This window comes from Squalius cephalus, assembly GCF_949319135.1.
Source record: "Squalius cephalus genome assembly, chromosome: 6".
Taxonomy (NCBI): domain Eukaryota; kingdom Metazoa; phylum Chordata; class Actinopteri; order Cypriniformes; family Leuciscidae; genus Squalius; species Squalius cephalus.
Window position 1 is genome coordinate 18,099,033 of NC_137127.1, and position 26,116 is coordinate 18,125,148.

The 26,116-nt window shown below is 36.1% G+C and overlaps 2 protein-coding genes across 4 annotated transcripts in view; both read left to right on the forward strand.

Moving 5' to 3' along the window:
- The first annotated feature begins 471 nt into the window (after nucleotides 1-471).
- neto2b (neuropilin (NRP) and tolloid (TLL)-like 2b) overlaps nucleotides 472-26,116 on the forward strand; it is a 33,702-nt gene continuing 8,057 nt past the window's right edge. Inside the window, exons 1-9 of one of the 2 annotated variants that reach the window (XM_079874540.1) lie at nucleotides 491-712; nucleotides 2,063-2,119; nucleotides 18,805-18,948; nucleotides 19,505-19,753; nucleotides 19,874-19,921; nucleotides 20,482-20,609; nucleotides 23,546-23,774; nucleotides 25,099-25,212; nucleotides 25,646-25,776. In XM_079874540.1, the coding sequence (XP_079730666.1) occupies nucleotides 703-712; nucleotides 2,063-2,119; nucleotides 18,805-18,948; nucleotides 19,505-19,753; nucleotides 19,874-19,921; nucleotides 20,482-20,609; nucleotides 23,546-23,774; nucleotides 25,099-25,212; nucleotides 25,646-25,776 (1,110 nt within the window). In that variant the 5' untranslated portion in view covers nucleotides 491-702. Of the gene's footprint in view, nucleotides 713-2,062; nucleotides 2,120-18,804; nucleotides 18,949-19,504; nucleotides 19,754-19,873; nucleotides 19,922-20,481; nucleotides 20,610-23,545; nucleotides 23,775-25,098; nucleotides 25,213-25,645; nucleotides 25,777-26,116 lie in introns of both variants that reach the window. The other variant, XM_079874541.1, reaches the window with a different exon arrangement.
- Nucleotides 3,045-17,794, forward strand: LOC307160424 (uncharacterized protein). Of its 2 annotated transcripts, XM_079874539.1 has the most exons (11): nucleotides 3,959-6,261; nucleotides 8,171-8,273; nucleotides 8,610-8,729; nucleotides 8,811-8,900; nucleotides 11,221-11,325; nucleotides 11,866-13,777; nucleotides 13,889-13,993; nucleotides 14,153-14,180; nucleotides 15,617-15,673; nucleotides 15,799-15,846; nucleotides 16,953-17,794. In XM_079874539.1, the coding sequence occupies exons 1-11, from the start codon at nucleotides 6,248-6,250 to the stop codon at nucleotides 17,062-17,064; spliced, it is 2,694 nt and encodes an 897-aa protein (XP_079730665.1). In that variant the 5' UTR covers nucleotides 3,959-6,247; the 3' UTR covers nucleotides 17,065-17,794. The 2 variants fall into 2 exon arrangements, with proteins under 2 accessions (XP_079730664.1, XP_079730665.1); XM_079874538.1 differs by lacking the exon at nucleotides 14,153-14,180 and having other exon boundaries at nucleotides 3,045-6,261; nucleotides 16,953-17,241.

The window sequence follows — 26,116 nt, forward strand, 5'->3', positions numbered from 1 at the left end:
TAGTTCCAAGGGGACGTATACTAAAATATGGTAGTTCTGACCTCAGCCCTGTCTGAGTGCCTAAAGCAGTTCGGATGCTGCTGGCATTGTCATGACAGATTATATTTAATTATTTATCATTTATAGTCTCATATACATATGATTTAATATTTCATTATTTATTTTGCATTATATATATTTCTAATATTTAAATATTATAATTATATTTACATATATAAATATCTACAATATAAATATAATAAAAAATAATAGTAGCCTAGGCTATATTAATGTCGTATTATACATAGGCTAACATAAAATGATATATCAACATTATTAATACAAACTGTGTGTAGGTCATGATGAAATTAATTAATATTCATGAGCCAAGCCCCCCATACCCATCTCTCTCTCTCTCTCTCTCTCTCTCTCTCTCTCTCTCTCTCTCTCTCTCTCTCTCTCTCTCTCTCTCTCTCTCTCTCTCTCAGTGTCACAATGAAAACTCGCTGCCCAGAAGCACAGCGCTCAAGAGTTTCTGCAAACGCCTAGCCGTATACCGTTTAATTTGAGTGCTTTCAATGGATTTTTTCGAATTTATTCTAGGAACGATGATGCTTCTCATGAAATCTGTTGCAGAACTGTATTGCGACAGTCTTAACTTCATGTCGTTGAAAATGTAGACAGCAAATCTCACGAGAGCAAAAGTGTTCAGTGAAAGTGGAAATGCATGAAGGTGAGTTTGTTGTAGTTGAATGCTATTTTTGCCTGTCTAAATATGTTAACGTATTTTTGCAAGTGTCAAACGTGTTTTGAGAATTGTAAATATAATGTAGGCTACATTTACAATATCCTACTGTGGTATTACCATAGTACAGTGATTATATCAGATGGCTATACCGTTGTGCTGAATGAATTTGCCTCACTGTAAAATGTTTTCATAATTGACTTAATAGCATCTTTGTCTCTCTTCATTTAACTAGCCAAAATCGTCAATTATACTGTGCCATTTAAAACTCAATGCAGCATTTAAACTTCAAATTTAAGTTGTAATGGGTTGAAATTTTTACAACGCTTGGTACTCCAAAATACTTAAAAGAATACCATAGCATTCCAATGGAACCATAGTAGTACCATAGTATTTTTGTTAATGGAATTTGAGATGGTTTTCATTCATCCATGTCATAACATCATTTACAGCTTCTTCTACAAACCCTCAGTGAAATCACACTTTACAAATGCATGAACAGTGTGACATAATTAGTCATTTATACTGTAAATGGCAGTTGTCTGCTACAAATTATAGTTTAGAAATCTACATAGTACTCCATTATTTTGGTGAGAAACATGAGCAAATATTAGCAATTGGTTTATCTCACTGTAAAACTTCCCATCACGTCTTATGAAATTGCAGAAATCGGTTTGATAATATTAGAATTTGAATTCTAACTCTCAACCTCTCATGTCACGAAAATCACATGCAATGACCTAAACAACCCTGTCTAACACGTGCTACAGTAGCCTATAGTTGTTCAGCATTATCAATGACATCAAGCTATAGAGCTATGATCGTAAAACGTTCTGGGTTCAAATCCTGGGCAGGTGTCATTTTCTTTTTAATAAACCATGTAAATTGGAAACTCTGAACCTGTGGATGTATATCATGAGTTAGGGAGCATGTTGAATTTTTATTTTAAACTTAGTTAACATGACACAATATAACATCCACCTTTTACACAGTATTGCTCAGTAAAGACATTTATAATGTTTCAAAAGATAAAAAGCTTTTTAAAAAATTAAATAAATGCTGTTCTTTTGCTCTTTCTAGACAAGAGTCCTGGTAAAAAAAGTCCTGGTTTCCACAAAAATATTAATCAGCACAACTGTTTTCAACATTGATAATAATAATACTAACTGTTTCTTGAGCAGCAAATCAGCATATTAGAATGATTTCTGAAGGATCATGTGACAGTGAAGACTGGAGTAGTGATGCTGAAAATTCAGCTTTACGTCACAGGAATAAATGACATTTGAAAATATCCTCAAATAGAAAACAGCTATTTTAAATTGTAATGTTTTCTTGCAGCCTTGGTTCTGCTTATCCTGATAGAGGAGGGCTTTGCATTGGCACAGAAAACTCAAGGTAAGTTTGAATTACGAACTTGCCTGCTAAGCCACATGTTATTATATTTCCAGTGTGAGAGAGATTTAAATGAATTAATAATAAATAAATAAAAATTATATCTGTTTTGCTTTAATAACCATTACCTTTAATGTAGATCATCTTGTCTGTGTGTGTGTGTGTGTGTGTGTGTGTGTGTGTGTGTGTGTGTGTGTGTGTGTACTTGTTTTTATATCCCGGTTGGGACTTGGACCTGTTTGCACACCAAACCCGTGGGGACCTCATGAGCGGTGGGGACCTGATTCCAGGTCCCCACAGGCACACCCATTGAAAACGATAGAAATGGCCATTTTAACATAGGTGGCAGTGTTTCCCTCGAAATGCCAATTGGTCCCTACGGGGTCGGTTTATCGGACAAAAATTGTGTCTGTGTATAAAGTGTGTTTGAGAGAGCGCCCCCTGTGGTCAACATTGGAACAACTGTGTGTGTTTTTTTTTTTTTTTTTAAATATGCTCTGACATGTTTAAACATATCCAAATGCAATATCTTAGGTGTTTCTTCTGTGATCTTTATCTTCTGTGATCTCTGACATAATCAGTGGGTCCTTATACGTTTGCATTCATTCCTTTTTTAAACCACAAATTAAAAATGGAAAATGTTGTTTTATTTTAACAATGATTAATAAATATACCAGCTAATTTCTCTTAAACAATATTATTTAATAATTAAAAAATAATATAAATTATATTGTTAGATATAACAATATAATTATATTGTTGTATTGCATGTAGACTTTTCCAGAAGTGAGAAAAGTAATGAAAAAATTTGTAAGCAACTGTTTTCATGTCAATATACATATTTACATTAAATAAAAAAATCTATGAATTTTTTTAATTAAATCAAAATTCTATGAATTTAGACATAGCCTATACATACTGTAGTGGATGAGCTTGATCACTTTTCCTCTTTTAATGACAGCAAGGAGTGTTGTAGATGCACAATAATTCATCTTTATTCTAAACTGCACATCTTATGTTATGAGAACATACTTTTTAGTGAGAACAATGGTCAATATTCCACACTTATTTCGATATTAAGGTGGATACTGCTAGATTCGGTGGTCAAATGGTCCATTGTCCGGTATCAATGAATACAAGGACCAATGATAATAGCTTACTGTACAACCACAGCTGCATAGAAGTGCTATTGATGTGTGAAGGCATCTCCACAACATTATGAATAATGCTACTGTCTTTGAAAATGGTAAGATTTGCACATTTCCTTTTTAAAACACTTTGTGATACGCCAGCCCGTTCTCATCCCAAGTCGTCATATACTGACGCTTTCAAAATTTCTTCAATATCCGACGCACAAAGCACCCTTTAGCGTCCATATGAGACGCATAACCCTACCACAGACCTAAACCTACCCATAACCGAAGCGTCTCATATTGACGCTAAGGGTGCTTTGTGCGTCGGATATTGACGAACTTTCGAAAGCGTCAGTTATATGACGCCTAAACCTACCCATAACCGAAGCGTCTCATATGGACGCTAAAGGGTGCTTTGTGCGTCGGATATTGAAGAATGTTTGAAAGTGACGATTTGGGGATGAGAATGCGTTTTGCAGCCGCCGCAGAGTCAGACAATTACAGTATATTCACACTGCAATATATAGGCTTATTCGTTTTTACACTAAAATAGCTAACACCTTATCATAAAACTTCATAAAGTTACTTTAATTTGAATTGTTTAAAACAGTCAAAATATTTTTTGGCCAGCGGAAATGAATGAGATCAACTCTATTCTAATATACAGTGCCTTGCGAAATTATTCATACCCCTTCATTTTTTTTCCACATTTTGTTTTGTTGCAGCCTTATGTTAAACTGCTTTAAATTACTTTTTTTTTCCATATCAATCTACGTCTCAAACACCATAATGACAAAGCACAAAACAGGTTTGTAACAACTTTGCAAATTTATTAGAAATAAAAAACTGAAAAGATCCCGCTGCATAAGTATGTAAAAAGTACCCTTTTCTGGGACACTGGAAATTTATCTCAGGAGCATCCATATTGCTTCTCGATGTTCCTACACTTGGAGTGAAGTTAAACTGTGGCAAATTCATTTGAATGAGTCTGATTTAGAAAGGCACACACCTCTCAGAAAAGGTCTAACAGCTGAAAATGCATATCAGAGCAAAAACCAAGATAACTGCCTGTAGAGCTCAGTGACAGACTTGCGTTAAGGCAATGATCTAGGGAAGAGTTCAGAAACAAATCTGCTGCATTGAAGGTTGACAGAAGCATTATCCATAATGGAAGACGATTGGAACAACTAGGACTCTAGAAAATGTCCAAGCTGACAGAGCTGACAGTGCACACACCTGAAGGCTCCAGACACTCAAACTGCCTGAACATCTGCTTTTATAGTGGTGCTCACTTCCTGGTCATCCGTTAATTCCTATGTTAACAGTGTCCTAACTTTGTCACACGTCTTTTGGTTTTATTTTTGATAAATAAATAATGACACGGTGTGATATGTTGTGGTAGTATTCATCTGGGGTTTTAATTTCCAAATTTGAAGACCTGCAAATAGTAGGCCTTTTTTTTTTTTTTTCTAATACAGAAGTGGTGACCCAAACAGCCTGCTTACAAACTTTCTTCAAATTATCTTCCCTTGTGTCGGGCAGAACAAATAAATTCATACAAGTTTGGAACTACTCGAGGGAGAGTAAATGATGACAGAATTTTCATTTTTAGGTAACTATTCCTTTAAGTCAGTCCCAGACTAAAATGCATGTTTGAGCCGTCTCAACTGAAAATATCTTGCATCTTAAAATACGTCAGTGTCATAGTTCTATATCAAGATACAGTAATGTTTCATTCTTGTAAAAGTTGCCTAAATATCTTAATTTAACTAAGGCCTAGTCCTGGCTTAAGCTCAGTAACGTCTATGAAACCGGGCCTAAGCATTTTCACATTAAGTGCTTTTAAGAGAGTTCCACATGGCTGCAGGGGATGTTGGGTTCAGTATAGTGACAGTATTTGGCTTGTGTATCCGACTGTTTTACAGGAGCAGGAGGGTACAGTCATACCCCTGGTTTCACAGACAGGGCTTAAGACTAGTCCTAGACTAAAATGTAAGTCTGAGCTGTTTCCACTGAAATAAACTTGCACTGACTGATCTTAAAAATATATCAGTGCCTTTTTAGTTTTAAGATGCACATCGGTAATGTTTTTTTCTAAGCATGTTTATAAAAATTACTTAAATGTCCTAATTGATCTATGGTCTAATCCTGGCTTAGTCTAAGCCCTGTCTGTGAAACCGGGCCATTGTGTTATTGAGGTGTTCTGCAGGGCCCATGTCATTAAATATAAAAACAATATTTTGTGTCCATAAAATGTATAGTTTAAATTGATTTAAATCTATTTAAATTTTGGTATTCAGCATAACATTTAAAAATACAAATTTGAATAAAAATAAAATCCAACTTTTTTTTCCAATTTTGAAAAAGGAATGTATGCAAAAGATCACAGATCTCATTGCCTTGTTTTGGATCAGGCATAAAACATAATCAGAGCTGGGCAGTATTTCAAATACATTTATTTGAAATGCAAATTTCTATTTTGTTTTTAAATGCTTTTGCGTGTAAATAGGCCTATATTTAATCTTGGTATTTACATGTATTTTAAATATGCTTCAACTTGTAATTTGTAGCTTTTAAGTATCTTTAGAAAAATGTCATTTGTATTTAAATACATTTAATCTTTTTTATTTTGACAATACAAAAATAGTAAGTTTAAATGTATTTAAATTAAAATAAGTTATTTAAAAACAAAATAGTATTTTGTATTTTAAATACATATATTTGAAATGCTACTAATCCCTGAACATAATCAACTTGCCAATGTAAGGGTGTAAACAAAAGAGCACCGACGACAGAGCGTCAGTAGCCTAGCTGCCTGATGGAAATCTCCAGAAGTGTGTGTTCACCGGACATAGCCAGTCCCCATCGCGACCACCCCTCCCCCTCTCGTCTGCGATCGCGCGGCAGCCATCTTTATTCATAACTAGCTGAAGTGCGCGGAATCAATTACCAGCCATTTTGAGACGACGACGACGCGGACAACATCTACGGACGCATCATGGACAAATTAAGGTAAGACTTGTAATAGAAAAATTAATATCATGGTAAATTTGAATTCTGTTTATAGTCGTACTATGATGAGGTAGATCATTAAACAGAGTAAAGTACTGCTTCTAATTAAGGTGTCATTAGGCAATTAGCCGGGCCAAGGTTATAACTAACAAGCGTGTTGGTTTGTGGTAATTTACGTTCGGATTTGCATGATTATTCGGTAAAATAATAGTTTTAGGCAGCAATGTACCGTGGTAAAGTTAGTTTGATGTTTGACATTCATTAGACATTCGGTTTCATACCAATTAAACTGTTTGCGGCCTTTATGTTTTTAGCTCAAATTTAGTAAGATGGACATAACGTTAAATATATGTCCTTTATGTTGCACAAGGCTTAATTAAAAATAAATAAATAAATTAACCTTAATTATTAATTTATAATAATTTTACACTTTTTAATGTATGAAATAGCCTAATATAACTTCACTAGCACCTTTTGAGATAAAGGTATCAAATCAACTGTAAAAATCTCTAAATATTATCTCCTGTCATGCACAAGGCTTATTTGTTCAGAAAATCCCTTTATTGTTTTTATACAGTACTGAAACTATTTTTGATGTTTAATATAGGCTACGTTACCCACTTAAATTCATTAAACTCTGACACCGTTTGAGATAAAGGTATCAAATAACTGTAAAAATCTCTAAATATTATCACCTGTCATGCACAAGACTTGTTTTTTTTTTCAGAATCCTTTATTGTTTTTATATACAGTACTGAAACTGTATTTTTGATGTTTAATATTCTGTACCCACTTAATTTCATTAAACTCTGACACAGTTTGAAATAAAGGTTTCAAAACAACAATTCAAATGAAATAAAATAAAATAAAAATATAATACAACAATAAGAAAGGTAAAAATTGCAATTACAAAATATGATTACAAATATACTAATATGGAATTTTCACTTTATTGCTACATTCAGGCCAAAATTGGTGAATTTATTGGATTTAAATGGGTTACATGTATGTGAAGAGCTGAGATGCAAAAGCTTCTAAGTGTTCTATTTTTTTTTTTTATTAATTTAAATTACATTTATTTATTAGGCTCCTACACTCTCACATAAAAGGTACAGAGCTGTCACTGAGGCATACCTTTATGTATAAAAGTAACAAAAAAAAAAGTACAAACATTATTTTATAATTTATCAACTGTAAAAATTACTTTATATTTTAAGTGGGCACAGTATGTTAAATATCAAAAATACAGATTCAGAACTGTATATAAAAACAAAGGAATATTCTGAAAAAAAAAAAAAAAACAAGCTTTGTGCATGACAGGGGATAATATTTAGAGCTTTTTACAGTTGATTTGATACCTTTATCTCAAAAGGAGCTGTCTGTTGTTTAATTAATTCATATTATTTTATACATTAAAAGTTGTAAAATTATTATAAAACCCATAAAGTGCTAATTCCAAAAACAGAGTCTTGTGCATTTACAGGGAAGTTTTTCTGAACATTTTAGTATTGGTTTTATAGTATAATATCATGTAGTTTAATTGTTTAATTAAGTTAGATGGTTAATTCTTTTTTTTTTTCTTTTTTTTTTTTTTTTGAAATTAAGCCTTGTGCAACATAAAGGACATATATTTATGTCCATCTGACTAAATTTGAGCTAAAAACATAAAGGCCGCAAACAGTTTAATTGGTATGAAACCGAATGTCTAATGAATGTCAAACATCAAGCTAACTTTACCGCGGTCATGTACCGAGTACATAAATGTTAGTGCAGTCTGACCGTACTGTAATAGGTCTATTTGAAAAGATTAACCTGAAGGCACATCTGTGCGTATGTGCACATGTGGCCTAATTGTGAGTTAATGAGGTGTACAGTATGTGTTAACGATTTTATTTTGCCTTTGGCACAGACCAGATAAACCCAACCGAAGCAACAGCAGGTTTGAGCGTCGCATCACGAGACTGAGAAAGCATCATGATGAGTGTGCCAGGAGACAAACAGCTAGACAGAAGGTGATTTTAATTGATTAATCTTATTTTTAATTTACCTACTTTTACATTTCATGTATGGAAGTAGCCTAAATCATTGGACACATTAGTCTGTATAATATTGCGGTTAAGTTGTTCACGTCGTATTGTTAAGAAATTTTGTTCATATGTAAAATATTTTGTTTTTGATTATATGAACATATGTACAAAACTATTGTCGACATAGCTTTAAGACAGACAATTAAATATCAAATAAAATCATATATCACGTCCACTATACACTTCTTAAAGCATGTGAAGCTGCAAAGTGAAACTAAATTATTTGTATGATTACAGTTGTGCTTTCAATTCTTATTTCAGGCAAAAGAAACATCAAGTGTTTGTCCCACCATGCCCTCCCAGGCCCCAGACGATCAGGTCCCATCTCCCCTCAAGCAGGACATACTTAACTTACAACAGATGTGTGAAACAGGATCCTTGGTAAAACACTTATTTATGTATTTTTTAATTCAAAGTTATCGTAAGAATTTGACAACTGACTATTTCTGTTAACCTGAACAGGCGGATTCAAAGGAAAATCCAGACAGTTCTGTGTCTTCAGATGTTCCCAAGCTCCTAGCCAAACAATCACTGTTTACAAAGAAATCAGTGGTAAGTGTTCATTTCATAATGCCCCTTTTCCGCTCCTGCTGGAGATGACACCACCGATACACACCGTAAAGCAAACATCAGTTTGGTTGCGCTTTATCTGACAGTGGCCTGTGATACAGGAAACTCAATTAAATTAACATTTGTTTTTCTTTTAATATAAAACATTACGTAGTATATGTTTAATATGAAACCTTAGTTTCATTACATTCAGGGGTGCAAACAGCGCGCTTTTCGGCGCCTCCCGCTTTTTTCACGTCAGTTTGGGTGACTTGTGTGAATCGTGCAGATCCGAAGAGTTTTTTTTAAGGGGGGGGGATTTAACCAACAGTAATTCTGGATTGCGTCCACCAACAAGTAAATAGGAAATAAGCGAATCAGAATTTGCATCACATTTCTCTCTGCGTGGCGTGGAGTGTCCGTTTTTATGTCGGCTCTCATGTTAACTGGTTAGAGCTTGTGTTAGAGCACAATGCCTGCGTGACACACACACTTCTCGAGCCGCGCCGAAACCGTGTGCTAGAAATAGAACCGCAACCGACGCCTATTTTTCACGCGACACGCAAGAGTGTTGGAAGTTTTCAGACAAAATAGAAGGCGCAAATACATATTAATAAATTACATTTTGATGCTTGAAAGTCTCTCGGTTTTGACAAATGCATATATAATTGTAATTTAAAAAATAGGCCTAATTATCGATTTTCAAATATTGCCCGTCAGCCTATTTTGCCGTCAATACTGCCGACGTTGTCTTTGCTGTATCAGGATATATTATGTTTAACATCCAAATGTAGATGGTCTGTCGGCGCACAGAGCCACGCAGTCGCAGACAGCACGTGAAGTTCGTGAACACCGAATTCCCTTTTCTTTCTTATCTATTTGTGTTTGAACAGACATGTGTGCACGAAAAAATAAGCCAGTGTCCGTCTCAACGAGTTTCCCCGTAAACGCAGTCAAAATAAAACGGATGCGTGTCATTACCATAGACTGGTCATTACCGGTATTAGATACGTGCATTCGTCTTAAAGGGACAGCACCCAATATACCTGCAGCTGTTTGTGTCACCAAAGTTAATCAAACAACAAAAGAGAAAGAGAAAAATCACGTTTTGTCAAAAGATAAACTGTATTAATACTTAATACAGTTAATTTACCTGAAAAACATTTCTCGTGTATTTGTGTTTTATTGTATTTATATTTGTATTTTGTTTATTAGTTTCTATGCAGATGCACTAGGCCTACCCTACACAATTACCCCAATCATCCTAGAATTATTAATTCTTTACAAAAAGAGCTATTCAAATCATCAGGTGAAATTATTTTCAGGAAGTAGCAGTAAAGCAAGAAGAAGAAGTGCAAGAAGTTTTTCTAAATTTCATTTGACTCTATGTGCCTATAGGGGTGGGTTGGGGATGGTGGCAATGTAGTATCAATGGATATTTGCCGCGGGACGAGGGCTTCGATTACCTCTGTCTTTTTTGACCATACATGTGTTTGCACCCCTGTACATTAGTGTTGTTAATTTGTAACTTGCTCTTATTCAATATTTAAAATTCAATATCATAAAGACAACTGTTGAACTGAACTAAAAATCATTCCATTGCAATTCTCTCTTCAACAAATCAATTTATTTATTGATTCTGAGCTTGGTTTTAAAAACTGAGTTAGCTTTAGAAAACACTTGTATTCTGCTTGCTTTTAATTCCTTACGCACATGCGTCACTCAAACCATTTAAAAAAATAAATAAATACAATGTAATGCTTTATAAACACAAATTTATGTTGTGTAACGTGCATGTTTATTTACATTGAGAAGGGCATGCTACAGAGTACAGAATTTATGAAAAGTCACAAAAGTCTATGAAAAAAAAAAGCAAACCTTTAAATAAATTGAGCTTACTTAATCACAGACTACTGTAAGATAAAGCACAACCAAACTAATGTGTTTATGGTGCTTGTTGTCTCTGGCAAAGATGGGGCTTGAATAGACAATATTGTAAGATATCACAGTCAATAAAATATGTTTTACATATCACACAGCCATACATCGCAGTACTTGCTTTTTTGTTATATTTATTGATTTTTAATTTGTTGCAATTCAACTTGACTAGCAGTTATGTTTTTATGTCCTATCCCTTTTATATTGTTTAATTTTCCTCTAAAGCAAAAGCAGCAATACTTAAGATACAGTTTTCTTGCAACAAGTTAAGAATGAGTAATATCAGTGAAGTGGGTAAAAAAGTGGGTGTCCCCACATGTAAACTTAGTCAGAGATGGAACATTGCTGTATAAAAATATATTTGATTATATGTATGTTTGTCCAGGACACGGACAGTGATGCAGATACAGTGATACTAGAAGTGCCCAGTTCTTCTGTTTCACCAAGAGCCTGTGATATCCCAGAGTTAAAGAGGAGTGACAGCACATTTGTAAGTTTCTTATCTAACATGCGTGTGCTGATCATTTTGTCTTAAGTTTACATTTAGTCTACAGTATCAGTTGTATTGCTGAGGTTGTTAATGGTCTCATTTATTATCATGTCTATGAGCATTTATATGCATAAGGTCCTTTTTGTCAAAGCTTAAACATAACATTAAGTACATGGCAATTTCAAAGAATAAAGAGTTTAATTTGAAGAGTTAAGTTACTTGAAGTAACTTACTACTTAGAGATGAATTAGTAAAGTAGTTTTTTTTTCAGTTGTTTTAATGTTTCTTTATTGCAAAGTGGAATTTTTGGATTAATAATAGGAATTTCTCCATTTATAATACTGGGGAGTAGGTTTTTGGTACCAGTTTTCTCAAGGTACACAGGGCGAGTTTATATTCAGTCTTTGGTGTTTATTAAGCTTATAATTGTTAACCTTTTAATAAATCCATAAACTAGATGAGGTAACATAAACGTGCAACTGAAACAATATTGTGTGAATTTATGCTTATTAATACTTATTATAAATTTGGTATTTACAGCTTACAAAGAGCTCACTAAACCTCAGATCCACTTCAGATGAAAGCAGCATTGACAGCGGAGACGAATATGTCCCTAATTCAGAGACAGATTCAGAAGAATATGAGAGTCTTTCTGACAATATTGATAATGCAGACAAAGAATGTTCTCAACTTGGAGATAAGGAGACAACGGCTAATCTAGACAGTAACAGCGGTAGTGAGGTTTCAGTGATGAAATTAAAAAAGACTGCATATGGCCAAAGAATGTACAACAAAAAGCAGTATTGCTTTTACTGCTCCAAACCATTCTGTAAAATGGCAAGACACTTGGCCCAAGTTCATAAGAACGAAGTGGATGTAGCAAAAGCTCTTTCTTACCCAAAGGGGTCTAAAGAAAGGAGGATCAATCTGGACCTTTTGAGGAACAAAGGGAACCGTGCACACAACACAGATGTTCTTAAATCTGGTAAAGGAGTGTTGGTGCCCCGTCAACAATCCAGTGCGAAACAAGTTAATGTGAAGGACTACATGCACTGTTTAAACTGCCAAGGGCTGTTCAGGAGAAAAGCACTTTGGAGGCATATGTCAAGGTGCAACTTGGCCAGGAAGTGCCAGGTCACAAAACCAGGTAAATCCAGAGTTCAGGCACTCTGTGCTTATGCTGAGCCTGTTCCTGAAGGAGTAGCAAAAAAACTATGGAAGCTGATCAGTGACATGAAGCAAGATGAAGTAACATGTGCTGTTAAAAGTGATACGTGCATCATCAAATTTGGAGAACACCTGTGTAACAAGATGGGCAACGACAAAACCAAGCACGAATACATTAGAACTAAAATGCGCGAGGCTGGTAGGCTGTTGGTCAGTGCGAGGAAAATGGGAAAGCTGCAGAGTATAAAAGACTTTTTCATACCTGCAAACTTCCATCACGTTATCAAGGCCGTTAAAGAGACATCAGGATTCAGAGATGAAGATGAGGTCTTTGGAATTCCATCTTTGGCGTTAAAACTGGGGCACAACCTAAAGAAAATGTCCGATATTGCAGAATGTGAAGCAATGATCGCAGGAGATGAAAACGATGTAAAAAATGTCAAAATGTTTCAGCACATGTATTCGACAAAATGGAATGAATTGGTGTCTGCCTCAGCCTTGAAGACGCTTAACGAAGCAAAGTGGAACTCTCCTGAACTTCTCCCTTTTACAGAGGATGTTAAAAAAATGCACATGTATCTCAGCAATCAAACTGAACTATACAAAGAAAACCTCAAACTTGAAAAAAGTCAGAAGAACTGGACAAAGCTTGCCCAAGTAACTCTGTGTGATGTAATTGTGTTTAATCGAAGGAGAGCAGGAGAAGTTTCGAAAATGAGGCTGAATTCATATCTTCTCCGAAACACATCTGATTTACATTCAGATGTCGCTGATGCTTTATCTGCAGTTGAGCAGAAGCTCTGTCAACATTTCCAGCGCGTCGAAATAAGAGGCAAGCGTGACAGAAAGGTGCCAATACTCCTGACCCCAAGTATGCTGGATTCCATGGAGCTACTTGTGAAGAGTCGTCAAGCCTGTGGCGTACTGGATGAAAATTTCTTTTTTTTCGCCATACCCATGACTGAGACATCATACTACAAAGGCACAGATTGCATCAGAAAGGTTGCCCATCAGTGTGGAGCCAAACATCCAAAGACTTTATCATCCACAAAGCTGCGAAAACACATTGCAACACTCTCTAAAGTCCTGAATCTGAAAGATACTGAGTTGGACCAATTAGCGGATTTCATGGGACATGATATAAGGATCCATAGAAAGTTTTACCGGTTACCTGAAGGAACGTTACAACTTGCAAAGATCAGCAAGGTGCTGATGGCCCTTGAACAGGGAAGAGTATCGGAATTCAAGGGGAAAAACCTTGATGAAATGAACATTGATCCTAATGGTAAGAAAACATGACATTGTTGCTCCTACACATTTTATATTGCCACTGTTTAGTTCCATTACAAAGAAGCATGGAAACAAATGCTTTTCTACATTATTTTCTTTTTTGCAGAGAAAGTGAATGTAGAAACTGAAGCTTCTGAAAGTGAGGATGAAGAAAGTGAGAGTGAAATGCCACCGCCAAAAAAGCGCCATCAGTCCTCTTTAACATCCATAGGTAAGGTCATCTGTGATTTGATGTGAATTCCTTCATTTACCACAAGTGACATATTACGTTTGTGTTTTGGTTGGGTTTAATAATAAGTATTTAGATTTTGCTATTTGTATTATAAAGTATCTGTGGCTGTCCCTGATATGCTTATGTGACCTAAAACAGGTCTGCAGTCACCTGACTCACAAAGCAGGTAAGGAACTTGGTGTAATTCTCACCAAAGCTGTGCCACTGAATGTTTAATGGTCACACCTCTAAACATGGTTTCATTCAGTTCACTGTATGCCTCCTAGAACAGTCTTGTTCCACCACTAATGGTTAATTTCTGCTGCATCCTGTCTAGGGTTGGGTATCGTTTGAATTTTATCGATTCCGAATCTACTTATCGATTTCCAGTTTAGTAAAAAAACAACCACAAAAGTCAAACATTAATATATCACACATGTTTATTTTCAGTGCTTGCTTGCAACATATTATTTTATTACAGGGGTTCTCAACTTTTTATACCAGGGGCCCCCCTTCTTTTCAGGTAAATTTTGCAAGGCCCCCTATGCCTGACATTTCCTCTAAAGGTGTTTATTTTTTAACCTTTTTTATTAACTAAAACATTTGTTTTGCCTTTTTATTTTTCTCCTGCATGTTATAAAAAAAAAATCAAACAGACTTTAAATTAAAGCTATACTTTTGAATTTAAAAGAAAACCCTCTGCTCTAACTTTTTAACATGTATATCCATACACAGATTTTAAGCACCTAAATTATTTAATTCAGACATTCTTCACAACTTCATAGTACTCTTTCTTAAGTGACTGAATATCTACTGTTTGTATTTATTATAAAATAAACAATGAAAAATACAGTAAATACATTATAAATCTGTTTATGATATGTGCATAAACACCACTGACCCTTACAAGATCCACCTCTATGGGTGAGCATCCATTATAAAATGCGATTTATCTTGTAGACTGATGTTTGCATTACCACATAAGGTCCTGGCAGATCACTAGATGAAAAAATGCACCCAGGAATCGAAACGAGGAATCGAAATTTTATTTTTATAATAAGTATCCGATTCTTTATCTTAAGTATCCGATTTCAGAATCGGAATCGATTTTCGATTCCCAACCCTAATCCTGTCTCCCACCCACTTCTCACTGGTCACCTCTGCTCTACACTGGGCTCTGGACAGAGCTATGTGTGGACAGACTGTCCTCTATTCACCAAACCTGCTCACTCAACCAGCCTCACCCATGGGTGATTGGCACCATCTGAAAGTAGTAATTGCTGTTTTTTTTTTCTTGACTGAAAAAAAGGGCAACCGTTAGTAACTAGTTCCCTGCTCATCACTTCCATCATTTGCTCACTGATTTGTGCCCATCCTACTGCATGTCCTCTGGACCCCATTCTTACTAGCCATAACTTTTACCATTGTGACAACAATCACACGTGATGTTTCACTTTTTTCTGGAACATTTCCTACAGCATTCAAGCAGGCTTTGGCAACTCCCCTGCTCAAAACCTTTCCTTAGTTCTTTTAAAGTTGAGAAGATAATGTCGGGGGTCACTATCCCATTGTCTGATGCTAATAATGGTGTAAAGTTCTTAAGTCTTATTTTCTTCCCTTCAGAGAAATCTTCAGTTGGCAGCAAGTCTTCGAGTCATCAGGCCCCTTCATTATCTACAGGTAAAGTCAAACCTTTTCTTTTGGAACCTTTTCTTTTCAATAATGATGATTAATAATCATCATTATTGAAGCTTTTGTTTACAGTGTAGCAAAATTTTGAAATGGTTATTTGTTTTATCTTCCAGAAGAATGTTCCTTCTCGGCAAAGGAGAGAGAGAGTCCTTCAAGTTCAGGTAAAGAGTTAGGACTGCACTGCTAACTTGCTCTGCTCTCTGATTGGTTAGACAGCCCAGTCTGTTGTGATTGGTTATCCACACAAATGAGTTCTAGGGTGCTTTTCATTTCTTATTTTTGCATCCTCGTTCCCTTTCCTTGCTTCCTTTCCTCGCGAGAGAAGGATTTAAGGAAAGGAAATGAGGACGGAGGAATCAAAGGAGGAATATTGGAATATTCTTGACCACTCAAGCGTCACTTCAAAGCGTCATCAGCTGCGCTAATGGGATCTGCCCATATGTTGTTAAAGTTAGTTATTTAAGGCATTCATAATAATTATTAACAAAGCAAGATGCACAGTTTAAATATATGACATTATTTACACTGCAAAGGGAAAATATAAAGGTAAATTACTATATCTGAAGGGGGAGGAGTGTGTCACGTTTAGTCGATAAAACACTTCCGCATAGGATAGACCCACGTATCCTCGCTCAAGACTCCTCAGGAAGCCTCCTCACTCCTCGATCCTCGCGGTGCAATTAGAGAATTGAGATGTCCTACAAGATGGCTGAACTCGATTGGTTTCTGGGTCATAGGATGGAGAACGGAGGACCGAGGAAACGAGGAATGATATTGACAAGCACCCATAGTGTCTGGGGCTTTAAGGTTTTGTGGGATGTCCATGCAGAACGTAGGCAGACATTATGCGAATTTGTTACCTTGTGGCCTCTGAACTTTGCGAAATAGGATTCAGTCTAAAAACGACTTAAACAGAGTCAACTTTTTCTTTATTGATGATGTGTGGTCAGTATACATTCACATACAGCTACATTACACATTTTCAAAAATCTGTGATGGAGATTGTTTTAAAGTGCTCCTGTTAATCTAGTTAAATGTACAATTTTCTTGTTATTAACCTATGTCTTGGTGACCTAGCTAGGAGCTACATTGTACAGAAAGTAAAATCTCATCGGTCTCAAGAGTAATGTCTGGTACTCCTCTACTTGGTATTGAATGCAGATGTTCTAGTGTACATTACCTCTGTTTTTTACTCTACACTCAGCCTTTTAAGGTAAGGTGAAACACTGTCTCTTGAAAGTTGAGGTAAAATTACTGTCATTTTTAGGTGTGTCAAGATGCCCAAAAAGAAAGTGGACAGAAGAGGAGGTGAAGGCAGTCGAGAACAAATTATTGGACTGCATCACATCTGGCAGGGTACCGGGGAAAAGGCAGTGTGAAGACTGCATCAGGTCAGCGCCGGTATTACTCAAACACAGAACCTGGGAATCAGTCAAGTTCTATATCAAGAACCGAATCACAGCATTCAAGAGGGAATGTGAGAAAAGAAAAAATAAATAATCATGTCTCAGGTCAGTTTTTCTTGTTCAGGAAAGTCAAGCACTAAGTGCTAAAAGATTTTTTGCTGTTTTTGTTCGAGAAATTTTTGCACTTGTATTTGTACAGTGAGATCTCTTTAAAGTTTTTGCATTTGGACTTCTCTTCTCTTCTCTTCTCTTCTCTTCTCTTCTCTTCTCTTCTCTTCTCTTCTCTTCTCCTGAAAAAAAAATTGTTATAAGGAAAATTGAGTTTAACCTGAAGAGTATATTTGAAAAACATAACTGTTTTTGACAACTTTCAAAAATCATGTAACCCAACAAAAATAACCCAACTATAGTTTGACACATTAATTGGAATGCACAATGAAAAAAAATCCATTGTGCATTACAATTAATGTGTCAAACTATAGTTGGGTTATTCTGACTAGGTTAAAGAAATAGTTAACTAACACCACAACATGATTTTTGAAAAAAAAAAAAAAAAAAAGGAATAATTTGTTTTTGCAAAAACTTTATTGTCGGTTTAGACAAAAGAACTTTAGTCAAATGTGTTCAATATTTCTACTGTTCAACTGCTGCACAAAGCCAAAATGTTTGTCAAATAAGAGAAATGACAAATAAAGTTTAGTCAGAACTACTTTTGTCAAAGAACAATTTATTTGAATGCAATTGATTTGGATTTGAATGTATTTGCAATACGGATGTGATTAGTGGTAGCTAGGTTTGCCTACTGCAGAAACGAAAAATATGGAACAGTTGTGCTTATATTCAAGATTAAGGTCCAAGGAAAAGAATATGCAACTCAAATGTTATTTCTTTCTCTCTTTCTCCATTTTACAACATTAGTGAAAGATGGCTTACCTTATTAATCGCGTCCAACGTAGATTGCATGTTTTCTTGCACGGCTGGATGTTGTACTCAAGAAAAATAATCACATTGTTTGTATTTGCCAAAACTGATTTCCTAAAATGAATACAGGCAGAATTGGTCTTAGCGCAAACATCGCTTACAGTGAGGTGGGAGCGAGAAGTTGTCAGTGGATTATACAGCCTTCCTCAAACAGTTATGATAACAATTCTGATTTTGATAAAGTATTCTGCATGAGGGTGGCTGTGACTGCATTATGACAGGTGTAGTGATCAGCACTGCTGCAGTTTTATCAGTCACTGGTTAGCAGTCAAGGGAGGGCACATACAGGACACAAATTAAGCCCAAAATACGGGATATCCCGGTTAGTACGGACTGGTTGGCAACCTTAGTGGTAGCTGGGAGCACCTGTTGATCTGTATGATGTTAATTTAAGAAGTTTGGGGTGAGGTCCCCATTGGTAACCTTTTAAACACACACAGTGATGTCATTAATTAGCATATGAAAACATTACGTCACAGGTCCCCTCCAGGACCTTCTACCTGACGGGGTCCCCAGCAGTTGGTAAAATTTCAGGTCAGTCTTCTGGGGCTCAGCCTCAAGATTACAAGTGATAGCTGCTATAACAGTTGTAAATGGAGTGTGGATCAGTTTCTGCCTTGTCTATAGACCACTCAGAAAGGGTGGTTCCCACCAGGCTGCATGTAGTCATGTGTCCCCACCCAGTAGCAAAAACAAGTATGTGTGTGTGTGTGTGTGTGTGTGCGCTGTTAGCTTTGCCTCAAAATGTGGCTGTTGAGGATAAGAAACCTGCTCACTGTGGAACTTTGATCCAGACCGCAAATGGAGGATCATTCAGTTCCCCAAACTACCCCAACACCTACCCACCAAACAAGGAGTGTGTGTACATACTGGAGGGTATGAGTCTCACTTCCACTAGCAGAGATGCTTATTCTTTCCTATTCGTTGTTTTGGTAAAACATGCACGGCAACCGTTTTTTTTTTTTTATAAAGAAATTAATTCTTTAATTTGATAGAATTTTATTCAGCAAAGACGCATTCAATTGATCAAAAGTTACAGCAAAAACATTTATAATGTTTCCAAAGAGTTCTATTTCAAATAAATAGAAATAAATTATAAATCTAATTATCAAACAATCCTAAAAATTTATTTATTTATTTTATTTACAGAATTACATTGCTGATTTTAAAATTGATAATAATAAAATCTTCTTGAGCAACAAATCAGCATATTCGAATGATTACTGGAGGATCAAGTAATGATGCTGTTTTACAATATTACAGTTTTTTTCTGTATTTTTGATCAAATAAATGTAGTATTGGTGAGCAGAAGAGATTTCTTTTAAAAACATGAAAAAAATCTTACCGGCTCCTAACTTTTGAACAGCAGTGTATGTTTCTCAGTCACAACAGTTACCCATGTTAGTCATAACCTCTTTCTCGTCTACATCAGCCCATCCACGGAAGAGAATCCAGCTCGCCTTCGATGACATCTACTACATCGAGCCGTCCTTCGAGTGCCGCTTTGATAACATTGAAATCCGTGATGGGCCGTTTGTTTTCTCTCCGTTGATTAATCGGTTCTGCGGGACGAAGAGTCCAGGGATTGTCACCTCCTCTGGACGCTTCATGTGGATCAGATTTATTAGTGACGAGGAGCTGGAAGGCATGGGTTTCAGGGTGGAGTATTCATATGCTGCAGGTAAATGCATCTTGCAATTAGATCTTAGAATCATTTACTCTAATGCCTTTTTGCTCTGCTCCTTTTGTATTCATTTTGTTGCACTTGATTTTTTTATCCAAAACCCCCACTTGCATCCAGATCCTGATTTTCATCTCCATGTTGGAGGACTCTTGAATCCCATTCCAGGTAAACGGATAACACTTATATATGGAGCATGGGTTGGGAGGTGGTTATTCCAGGGGGTTTGTCCCATTTATTGATTTGGATAAAAGCTTCTGCAAACCGACTTCATATGTAAGATCTGTTTAAGAATCTTTACATTTATCATGAAAGTTTATGGTTGGAAATTGTGCAGTTATATATATATATATTTTTTTGTGCACCAATAATTTAAACAGTTTAAATAAACAACTAAACCTGACCTGGCATGTTCTGCAGAAACAGACTTTTTCTTAGTGCTAGATCTTTTGAAGGTTTTGCTATCCATCAGAATACCACTTTATGTGTTCTCTTTTTCAGTTGCGATGGTTACAGAGCCCAACAAATATACATGTAAATTCCATCTTTAGTGCATCAGTTATGTAAACTCCTAAATATTTCAGTGCCCCAGAATTTATTAGTATTACTTTTCCCAGCTGCTGTCTGCAGACTCTCGGGTTTCTTTCTCAAGCTATAATGTTATAATATTTGAATGCTATAATGTTAATTTAATTGTCTTTATCTTTAATGTTGTCTATTCCCCTCAGACTGTCAGTTTGAAATGTCTGGATCAGATGGTATAATCAAATCTAGTCAAGTTGACGAGGAAAACAAGGTGAAATCAGGAGAAGCTCTGGATTGTATTTGGACCATACGAGCTCCACCGATGTCTAAGGTTAGTAATGCAGCCATGGGTAAACATCTGTTCCTCTCACACTGATTATAGTAAGGGAATCATGTACAGTCACTGAGATCAAGTAGATGGTTTTGCATCACCATGGAGGGGGTTAATTTTATAGAAATGTATGCTATCCTGCTTCTTACACAACTTTTTACCAAATAAATAAATAAATGGACATTATTATGTGAGAGGATAGTGACCATGAAACTAGTACAGCTAGGAAATAGGTTGGAAGAATGAGCAATTATGTAGTTCAACGTCTTTATATAAAATATTTTCCACAGAATTAGAATTAAAAAAATGTCATAGAGCATTATAATAAAACTTTATATGCCAGGGCTCTACACTTACTTTTATTTTTAGGAGTACTTGAGCTCCCTAATTAAAAAAATAATTAGGAGCACAGTCAAAAATTAAGGTGCACTTTCTGATCAACTTTTACTGGGGAATATTTGCCTCCTTAAATTTATTTCCAGGGATGTTTTTTTGAACCTTTGTAGGAGGCATTTTCTTCTAACCTTATTAAATGTCAAATTCTTCAATTTATATTTATTTCAATTTAAAATGTAAAGTTTTGAATCTAGAAATATTTAATTATTAAAATAATTGAAATGGTACTTTAAAAATGGAACTAAACCCACCAGTAGGTGGCAACATGTCACTGTCTTTGTTACTGAATCATTCATTCAATAGATTCATTTGAAACAGCTGATTCTTTCAGGAACTTTGGCTGTGTCCCAATTCAAATTCTGCATCATTCAAAGGACTTGGACTTCAAAGGCCAAGCCTTCAAGGGTGCGAAGGTCGGACTGAACGTTGTTAAATGAGACGGTCTAGCCTACGGAGGACTGTTATTGTCGCCTAGCAACTGTGACAGCTGCTGTTGATGAGTGAAAGTAACCTTGCAGTCTCCGCTCTTAATTCATCCCAAAGGTCTTCTATCGGGTTGAGGTCAGGACTCTGTGCAGGCCAGTCAAGTTCCTCCACACCAAACTCACTCATCCATGTCTTTATGGACCTTGCTTTGAGCACTGGTGCGCAGTCATGTTAGAACAGGAAGGGGCCATCCCTAAACTGTTCCCACACAGTTGGGAGTTTGAAATTGTCCAAAATGTCTTATGCTGAAGCATTAAGAGTTCATTTCACTGGAACTAAGGGGCCAAGTCCAACCCCTGAAAAACAACCCTACACTGTCTATAATCCCCCCTCCACCAGACTTTACACTTGGCACAATGCAGTCAGGCAAGGCAAGTACCGTTCTCCTGCCAACCGGCAAACCCAGACTCGTTCATTGGATTGCCAGACAGAAGCATGATTCGTCACTCCAGAGAACACGTCTCCGGCCTTACGTGAGGCCTCTAAGGGTCCATCTGTTTTATCCTTCATTTCATAGGAAACGAAGGACACATTTGAAGGAGCCTTTGAATTGGGACAGCCTTCGTCGCACCGTGGTGACGTGGTTCGAATGTATCCTTCGGAGGATGCAGCCTCTGAATTGAGACACAGCATTTGTCAATGGGTCACTGAATCTTTCATTCACCCAAATCAAAGAGATTCATTCCTCAACAAAACCTCGCTGTGTCTTTTCTCGGATATGCGCAGCGGCTCAGCTGTGACTTTGTTTGGAACTATTTTTGTTGATGAAATAGAGCAAAACCAGACAATATTGTATGAAGGTAAAAGAGTATTAAAACTCGAGAGCACGTAGATGTGAATTTGAGAACATGTACAATAAATATTCATATTTGTACACGAACATTTGCGCTCACAGCTCCAATGTGAAAACCTGTAAAATAAAAATGGCATCTGCTTTTCTGTAGTATGCACCATACTATGGTGTTTACTGAATTTTATAATATCATTTATTTCTTTTAATATCAGTCTAATGCATTAAGCCATGTTAGTGTTTCAGATCGTCCCAGAGGACACGGTTTTCGTGACATCATCATGTACAATAGAAGGCCTATTTCATTGGCTAGGCGCCAACCAATAAAACGGCTCATTTGAACACCCCTGCTCCCGCCCCCCTTTCTCTCTCGCCGCCACTGAGTTTCAAGTGCACAAGTTAGTTTTGCACTAATATATCGCGAAAAGAGTATCAAAAGTCAAGGTGTGAAATATGAAATTGCAGTGACAGATTTGAGAAGTTGCAAGTGCCTAATTGAGATTGCACTGCGAATGTGAATGTAAGATTAAATGCATATATATATATTACAAGTTTGTGTCTGTCATTGTATTTCTGAGAATGTCATTTGACACATTTGTGACTACTTGTCTGCAGCTTCAGATTCAGAATACAGGTTTGTGACTATTGCGAGTGCAAATTTTAACATTCAACTTCAGATTTTTATTTTACAGATTTTCACATTGGAGCTGTGAGTGTAAATGTTCACATACAAGTATGAATATTTATTGTACAAGTTCTCAAATTCACATCTACGTGCTCTTGGGTATTGCTACTCTTTTACCTTTTTAATATGGTGCCTAAAATGTAAGTCACTTAATATTAACTTCTTGGTTATTCATCAATATCACAAATCAATATTACAAATCACAATAAGATAAATCAATATCACATTTGCAACCGTGCTGAAATCATGCATGTTAACTTGCTGCACCTCTGTGTAGTTCCTCGCACAAAACTATCTCACACTTGCTGTGTTGACTGAAGCCATTTAAAGCAGTCAATCACAGTGTGAAACTGAACTATTGTGCAGTTTGGATGCATTTTGGCAGTTGTAGTTTTAATTCGTATTTGATTATACACTTGTTGTACATTAGCTTTGATCGGGTCATTCGCACCGGTGCAACCAAATATATTTTCACTGTTGCATGCTGTAATTTTGTTTGCACTGTAGAGCCCTGTGTGTACCATTATACATACTTACAGTAGCATTACCTGTCTCTGTTTGTGTCTATTTCACACACAGATCTATCTCCGCTTTCTGGAGTATCAGATGGAGAACTCAAATGAGTGCAAGAAAAACTTTGTTGCGATCTATGAAGGCAGTAACGCCATTGAAGATCTAAAGGCCAAGTTCTGCAGCACTGTTGCCAATGACATCACACTTGATAATCCCGTGGGTGTTGTTCGAATGTGGGCCGACGAGAACAGCAAACTGAGTCGGTTCCGGATGCTCTTTACGGTCTTTTCTGAACGTAAGCATTCACAAACCTTTTTACTCTCTGTAATTTTATTCAATTTATAGGTTACCAAAAAAAGGAAAATTCTGTCACTACCCTCATGTCGTTCTATACACATATGCTGTTATTTTTCCATTGAATGCAAAAGGAGATTTTTTTTTTTAATCAAATTTTTATAGATTTTAATAACTTTTTGGGTAAAATTGTCCTTTATCTTCAATCCTTTGTCTAGGAATACATTATAACTATAAAAAGCACACAAAAACCATCTTTAACTAAAAATCTGTCAGAATATTGTACTTCAGTAGTTTTGCATGACACAATAACTAACCATTGGTACTAGATTTCAAACATGTGGTGTAAGAGGTCCACCGTGTGGATATTATGGGCATTGCATGTTTGTCTAGCTTTCATCTCATTAAAGGATTAGTTCACCTCAAAATGAAAATTTCCTGATAATTTACTCTCCCCAATGCCATCCAAGATGTTCATGTCTTTCTTTCTTCAGTGGAAAAGAAATTAAGTTTTTTGAGGAAAAAATTTCAGGATTTTTCTCCACACAATGGACTTCAACGGTAACCCGCTAAATTGTTGAAGTCCAAATCAATGCAGTTTCAAAGGGCTTTGAAGTGCTTCAAAGGGCTCTGCACGATCCCAGCTGAACAATAGGGTCTTATCTAGCGAAACGATCGGTCATTTTCTATAAAAAAAAAATATATATATATATATACTTTTTAACCACAAATGCCCGTCTTGTACCATCTCTGAGATGGTATTGCGTCATCACGTTGGAAAGGTCACGAAAATTTTTTTTTTTAAATAAATTAAAACAAAGATGTCGGACGATTTTGAAGTTGGAGGAGAAAATGAGATGGAATTTTTCGCCCTTCCCTACCTTTTTGAAAGGGAGTACACAGACAAATAACTTATATACAAATAAATAACAAATAGATGACGTGACGCGTGACCTTTCCAACGTGATTACGTAATGCCTGGCGCGTCGCAGACCAGCACAAGACGAACAATTGTGGTTAAAAAGTATATACTTTTTTTTTTTTACATAGAAAATGACCGATCGTTTCGCTAGATAAGACCTTATTGCTCAGCTGGGATCGTGCAGAGCCCTTTGAAACTGCATTGATTTGGACTTTAACAATTTGGTTACCGTTGAAGTCCATTGTGTGGAGAAAAATCCTGAAATTTTTTCCTCAAAAAACTTAATTTCTTTTCCACTGAAGAAAGAAAGACATGAACATCTTGGATGGCATTGGGGTTGAGTAAATTATCAGGAAATTTTCATTTTGAGGTGAACTAATCCTTTAAAAACTCTGTTTTGCAGCTCCGTGTTCGGCCAACGCATTTTTCTGTCACAGCAACATGTGCATCAACAATACTCTGGTCTGTAATGGTGTTCAGAACTGTGTGTTTCCCTGGGATGAGAGCAATTGCAAAGGTAAAAATGTGCTTTCACATGACCGTTTTCCAACTAGTGTCGCTAATGAGATGCAAAAGCTTTCTTAAGAATTTTGCAAGCAAATCAATGTTTTTGTCGATATCTTTCACAGAACTAGATTCCCTCCTTCAGGGGTTTGACCTCAATGAACTGATGTCCACTAAATGAATGTTGAGTATATAAAGCACATGATATTTCTGCATTCTGAATTATTAGTCTATGAAGGATTGGACATCATATGTTTAAGGGTTATAAGGGTTATTATGGAGTGCAGAAAATGCCATGAGCCCTGGTTATGTAAAGCAGTAATAAGGATTCATAAATTCAGTTTTATTGTCATTGTTCTGATTTAGGTGGAAAATATGAATTTTTCCTCACTCATGACCCTGTCCTCTTCTGCTTTATTTTGTCTTTATTGTCCCGTCTCTCTCAGAAAAGAAGTCTAAAGGTTTTTTCCAGAATATGAGTAAAACTCATTGCACTGTGATTGGACTGGCCACTGGTGTTGTTTTTCTTCTTCTCATCATATCTGTATTTATACAGATGAAGCAGCCGAGAAAGAAGGTGACTATTCATATTGAGAAATCACCATTTAGAATGACAAATTACCAGCCTCCTAGGTGTCAGAAATTCACATTAAAGTTATATACATTTTCAACCAATTCAGCCTCTTATATACATAAGCCGTTTGTAGGTTGATTTCCCTGAAAAAAAGTAAACACATGGCGCTATCAAAACATTACTAGTGCTTTTGTTTATTTCAGCTTTAGCAACACTGCAATATTGACTCAGCCAATGGTGTGACTTTGGGTCTGTTTGTTTGACCAATAGCAAGGGTTGATTTATGGAAAACATCATCCGTACGGTTGTGGCTTTCATTATTTAAAAAAATACAAGATAATGG

What these genes read in the sequence shown, in the direction of transcription:
- LOC307160424 (XM_079874538.1), top strand. An exon ending in GACAAACAGCTAGACAGAAG is followed by an intron (nt 8,274 to 8,609) that starts GTGATTTTAATT and finishes TTCTTATTTCAG; the next exon opens with GCAAAAGAAACATCAAGTGT. An exon ending in TGTTTACAAAGAAATCAGTG is followed by an intron (nt 8,901 to 11,220) that starts GTAAGTGTTCAT and finishes ATGTTTGTCCAG; the next exon opens with GACACGGACAGTGATGCAGA.